The sequence below is a fragment of the Pristis pectinata genome, chromosome 5 (genome assembly GCF_009764475.1).
Source record: "Pristis pectinata isolate sPriPec2 chromosome 5, sPriPec2.1.pri, whole genome shotgun sequence".
Taxonomy (NCBI): Eukaryota; Metazoa; Chordata; class Chondrichthyes; order Rhinopristiformes; family Pristidae; genus Pristis; species Pristis pectinata.
Window position 1 is genome coordinate 101015195 of NC_067409.1, and position 6398 is coordinate 101021592.

The window sequence follows — 6398 nt, forward strand, 5'->3', positions numbered from 1 at the left end:
TTTGTGCTTGAAGAGCCAAATGGCCATCCCCTTTGCTGTAATGATTCTAGGAACTTTAGGGATCCCTGAAAATATGATAATTCTACAGAAAACACTGAATAAAAAGTACTAATGGACAATGCGTCTTTTATAGAAGGAACAGCTACCATAACATTGCGCAAAAAAAGGTTTTTTTTTTGCGCAAGGTGCTTATTCCAAACACCAACGTTGAAAGAAAGGAACATATTTAGGTAATTAGTGGAGTTATCAAAGATGCTGGTGTTTTTTTTGGCTAAAAATTTTGGTTACATTTCTGTGTTTTAATTTACTACCTTTGGAAATTTATTCTTTTAAGGTAGAGCTTCAAAGTAAAACATGGTAAACAAAATTAAACAAGCAACAGAAAAATATAAACTAGAGTTGGATGGGTAGCAAGTAAAGACAGGTTAACTAGTTATGCATCTTTCAAAGTGAATACTTAACTAAAATCACCACTTAAGAACAAAAAGGGTTAAACTGCTATTTTGCTTTCAGTTCATAAAATGTAGGGTTTCATTGTAAATAAAAAGTGCTTAAGGAAATCAAATATGATCTGGTACAATTAGATAGCTCAAAGAGCTTAGAATAAGTTACATTGCCTCAGTTACCGTTAGACCCAATCCCGTTCAAAAGGTAGCTTAATAAAACAAAACCTTTAATCTATGCACCACATATTCTCTATTTGCAGTCCTGCATACTTACAAAATGGTTATCATATGCACAGTAAATTGGATGAGCCAAACAGGCTGTACAAAGCTAGAAGTATAAAGTGCCCATTATTCAAAAAGCTCACTGCCAGTCTGTAACCTAACTTCATGTTCCTTCATAACCCTTAATAAATTTGCAAATGTCAGTTGATGCTAGGACTTGCATTTAAATCCTGTGAATGTTTTCCTAACCAAAGTTCCAAACTTCAACCACCTGTTACTTAGAGGCGTTTTCTAACTTCACTCCCAAAAGATCTGGCCCCAATTGTTATCATAACTCCCTTTTCCTTGCTTCTCCCTCTTAACAGGGATAGATTCTCTCCAGTTTTCCTTACTATCTCTAAAACATCGATCAAATCATCCCTTAACCTTCCAAATTCTTCAACTTTAACACTTGAAAACTAGGCAGTGTTCTGATAAAAACAGAAAATGCTGGAAACACTGAGCAGCTCAGGCAGCATCAGTGCAAAAACAGTTAACATTTCAGGTCTGAGACTGTCAGAAACCACCAAATCTGCCAAGTTTCCAGCATTTTCTGTTTTTATTTCCAATTTTCAACATCTGCAGTGTTTTTGATTATCGATCTGATAAAACTGCATTCCCTTCATATAAAGATATATAATCCAGTTTAAAATGCTCATAACTTGCTCTAACCAAGGCTTTGTACAGCTGTAGCATAACTTTCCACACCCTTGAATATTCAAGGTCAGAGATAGAGGTCAGTATTCCATTAGCTTTCTTGATTTTTGTTTGTACATTTCCATGACATTTTAACAATCTACAAAAATGTAGTGGTCTTTAGATCTCTTAGTACTTCCACTCCTATCAGCTCAGAATCAGTTCATTATCACTGACATATGTCATGAAATTTGTTGTTTTGCAGCAGCAGTACAGTGCAAGACAGACATAAAAATACTATAAGTTACAAAAATAAATAGTGCAAAAGAGGAATAACAAGGTAGTGTTCATGGACCATCCAGAAATCTGACGGTGGAGGGAAAAAAAGTTGTTCCCGAAACGAATGTGGGTCTTCAGGCTCCTATACCTCCTCCCCAATGGTAGTAACGCGAAGGTGGCATGTCCCGGATGGTGAGGGTCCTTAATGATGATGCCACCTTCTTGAGGCACCACCTCTGGAAGATGTCCTCGATGGCAGGGAGGATTGTGCCAGTGGTGGAGCTGGCTGAGTCTACAACCCTCCGCAGCCTCATTTGATCCTGAGCATTGGATACTCCATACCAGGCAGTGATGCAACCAGTCAGAATGCTCTCCACCATACATCTATAGAAATTTTCAAGTCTTTGGTGACATACCAAATCTCAAGCGCCTAATGAAGTAAAGCCACTGTCATGCCTTCTTTGTGATTGCACCAATATGTTAGGCCCAAGATAGATGCTCCAAGATGTTAATGCCCAGGAACTTGAATTTGCTCACCCTTTCCAAGACTGACCACCTCCCCCCCCCACCAATGAGGTCTGGTGTGTATTCTCCTGACTTCCCCTTCTTGAAGTCCACAATCAATTACTTGGTCTCATTAATGTTGAGTGAGGTTGTTGTTGTGACACCACTCAACCCGCCGATCTATCTCACTCCTGTACGCCTCCTCATCGCTATTAGCTGCCAAGGTCCAGATCCTTTTATTTGCCACAGTTTTGTTCATTTGCTTACCTACTAATTTCTGCAGCCTAATTCAGCTTAATTGTTCAAACTATACTGTTTACATTGCTGACTCCCTTGTATCATAGGAAATCTTGGATTCACTGCCCTCTGTAAACTAGTTACATGAGGAGATAAACACGTTGAATGGTTGTGAAACACCAATAGTCATATCCCACCTGTCAATTATTCTTTCTTTGTACTCTTGCCACTCAGCAAAAATGAGATATAGTGAATTGGCAAACATCACAGATACGAGTGACTATTGTAGAGCCCTGACAGATGTTAGCCAAACTAGTGGGGAGTGGGAAGGGCAAGGGAGACACGATGATCAGAAGACCCTTTTGAGGCTTTTTGTTTTTTCTGCTACTAATATCTGCAGTGCTGAGGGAAGGAGAGCAATATAGGAGAGCCATCAGCAGCTCAGCAGCACCTGATTTACTGGTGAAATGGTTCAAACAAAAAGAAAATTCAGTGATTTTTTTAAAAAATAGGTTTGATCGATGTTCTGACCACAAAGCATCTCCCATGTGACTATGGACCATGAATTGAATCACATGACAAAACTAGTATAAATATTATTATATACATCTTTAAAAGCTTGAGAATCCCAATTTGTGATTTGTATCACAGCTATTGAGAATAGGTACAAATACCAGGTGTTTCCATGAACGAGAAAGTGAGAATGAGGGGGAAAAACCAAACAAATCCCTTCTTCAAAGCCTCAGTCCTTCAGTTTTCCTCATTCCCTATTTCCTGGTATGTTTCTACCTCAACTAGAACACATGTTCAAGATTTCAATTCACGATGACCATAACTTACTCCTACCACAATTTCGAGGGTCAACTTTCCCTGTTCCATGAATAAATGGAAATCTTTACTGAACATTCATAACAGCAGAGAAGATTTTCCGTTCGCTTTCTCTTTTCATTCCCTCAACTGGAAATGTTTTCTGTCACTTTCCATCCATAGAACAGAGATATGCAGCACACAAATGCTATTTCTTTTCCCATCTGCTCCCACTTTGGAACTCACTGCATGTTGTAAACAATTTCTGTGCATTAGTAACCATTCGTTGTTAATAAATGCATTGTCAATTTTTTTCTCAAAATACTATTTGTATCTATATCAAATGAAGATCAGGGGTAGTCACTTGTACATCAAGTTAGTTGACAGTCAAGACAGGACAGCAATATTCCAAAGTGTGGGAAATCAAATGAATGTCAGGAACCATTCCACTGCACAGCAAATTAAAACAAAATGCAACAGGTTTAGCATTAACTGTAAACATGAAGAATGAATACATTCATGAAGAAAGAATGATTACGCTTCTTCTCCTTGCAGCACAGACTCATTGCTGATCCATTTTCATCTGCCAAGGAAACTTGCAAACAGTTACCATTAAGATAGAGTTCAAGATGTATCAAGACTTTGTTTTATATATTTGTTTTACCATAAACAAGAATGTTCATTGAATTCAATGCTGTGTTATTCAAAAAGATTACCTCTATTTGGAGTCAACATGGAAAGTTTTCAGAGGTTTGTACCCTGGTAAATGGAGAAGTAAAATACAATTTGCAACATACCCATCATTTCCTTCCTGACTGTAGCCCACATGCGCATCAGTATTTGTAGCAATAGCTACTTCATTGTTGAAGAGGTTATCTTTCAGCTCTGATGAATCTGGTTCTTTGAAGACCTGTTCAACAGCTTTTACAGTTATATTGACAGGCTCTTCACTTTGCTGGTAGTTCCTTATCTGTTTAATTCCACAATCCAACTGTTCGCTTCCTAAATTTTTTGCTCTGCCTTCATCCCCAAGCTGCGTTGCTCGTGTCTGACCAAGCTTTCCATGATGTTCACTGTTAACATAAAGGTCAGTCTAGCATTACAAGAATATCAATGCAACAACAACACCCAGCTTTATTTCTGCCTGGCTTGCAGTTGTGACTCAGGCTCTTGATATAAACTTAGAACACAAATTATATATTTTATTAAATAGCATAGGATTTTCCCCCCACTAAAGTGGAACCACATTCTACTGCAATTATATTTTTCAAATCAACAGATCCTACGTAAAGCAAAAATGGAATGAGCAGATATATCCAAATTTCTACAGCCAAGCAGAAAGGACAACATGAATTCCCTACAGAGGGAAAAAAAATGTAATAAATCTTACTCAGCAAATTAAATATCAGGGGATGAGATAAGACTCAGTAACTGTTGGATTTCAGATGCCATAAGGCTTTCCAAGGTTCAAAAATAGTGTCTATAGTGCATATGTACTCTTTAGACACACTATGTTGTGGACACTCACTGGTGAAGGAGTTAGCAAATGCACACCCAGCTTCTGCCAGAAGTGGGTAGTATAAGCAGACCATGACAGCAATCAGAATGCAATGCTGACTTGATCCCATGCTGTTATTTTGAAGCTCCACACTTCCACCGTCTCTGAACCTGTCAAGCAGAACACACATTAGATGGAATGAAGGATCTCCATTTAGCACGTCTGCCTTTTCATTTTTTTTTAAATCTGAAAAAAATCAAAACCAAGCCCAGAGTCACTTAGAAGTGGTTACGGAAAGCAAAACCAATCTACAAAAATAAAGTGCAATTAATTATCTAGTCACAGAACTTGAACAAGAAAACCCACCTTTCACTCAAATCACATTGATAAAATTTAGCTCTTTTTGCCTGCTTTTCAGAATCTTCCAAATCATGCAAGTATTTTCTCTCTGCAGATTCTGATAACAAGTCCCTCTTGCATTCTTGTGACGCAGAATCCGACAGCTGGTTGCTTTCATAAGTTTGCATTGTTTTCTGCACAACCTTGATACAAGTATAATTCTCTTGTTTGATTTTTTCAGACATATCACAGCTAGGTTTTAGAGAAAAAAGTTAGGATTATGCACAAGCAATACAAATATTCAATTATTACATATTTTTAAGACAATACAGTATACATCTCTGCTGTAGTTTCATAAATGAATCTGGTAAGAACTTTCAATATGTTAATCACTGTGCTACCTTTTCCTAATCATCGACTAAGTTTTACATCAAAAAAGTAAACCCCTCAAGTTGGTCAATTTGATTGTTGACACACTGAATAATCAAAGTTACTGTGAATTTTGGTCACAGTTCTTATTGCATTCAATTATTTGGCAGTAAAGGCTACTCTCTGCATCTCTTCCTAAAAGGAACCTCTGCAACTCAGCTGTTGCAGGTTTTTTGGATCACAGTAAAAAAATGATTATTTGCAGTAAGCTACTTAATGTAGTAACTAATTTACATCTACCAGAAATAACAATTATACACCCTTGGCCCTGAGAGTGATCAGTTGAATTTCAAGCAAGGTTTTTGTTCATCTTACTGTTTATACACAGAATTAACTGAGATTATTTTCATATATGCTTAATTTTACACTGGTGGACTTTCTGCAGATAGTTTAACTGTGAACTCAGACATCAAGAAATTACTTTGAAAGTTGATAAATGTGGCTTATTTGCAATTCTTAGAGGAGTAAAAATGGTAAATTCAATTCATATGCAAATTAGAGCTTGCAACCTAAAGGCGAAGATGAAAGTAAACTGGTACAATCTATCAGTAAGAAAGTGATGAAGACCATGTCAGTAAGAAATTCACACAACTATATGGTAAGAAATTCAGGTTACTTTCAATCATCCAAAGACTTAGTTTACCAAAAACCATTGAAATGGTAACCAGGCAAGACTACAGTCCCAATGGTCCAAGAAAGTACTGACTGCAAGATCTGTCTTGTTGAAATAACTTGCCCATTGAGGCCTGGAAAGAAGTGAATATAGTTTATTTTACCTTGGACTTTCCTCTGTATTAAGACCAGTCCTCTGACCTTCCATATTTATAATTTCATTCACAGCAGGTTCTGACTTGAGATTAGTATCCTGGGCTTTGGTGACAAGTTTCTTAAAGTCACTTTCAATTCCGACCTGCTGCACACTGGAAAGAAAGCCATTAATAATAAAGCACATGAAATACAGC

At 37.3% G+C, this 6398-nt stretch overlaps 1 protein-coding gene across 3 annotated transcripts in view; it reads right to left on the reverse strand.

Annotated features, from left to right (window-relative positions):
• LOC127570317 (uncharacterized) overlaps positions 1-6398 on the reverse strand; it is a 39768-nt gene that overhangs the window by 22260 nt on the left and 11110 nt on the right. For all 3 annotated transcript variants that reach the window (XM_052015758.1, XM_052015756.1, XM_052015757.1), the window contains exons 3-5: positions 6213-6356; positions 5035-5259; positions 3968-4243 (exon numbers count right to left, since the gene is read on the reverse strand). In XM_052015758.1, coding sequence (XP_051871718.1) covers positions 3968-4243; positions 5035-5259; positions 6213-6356 — 645 coding nt within the window. The remainder of the gene's footprint in view (positions 1-3967; positions 4244-5034; positions 5260-6212; positions 6357-6398) is intronic.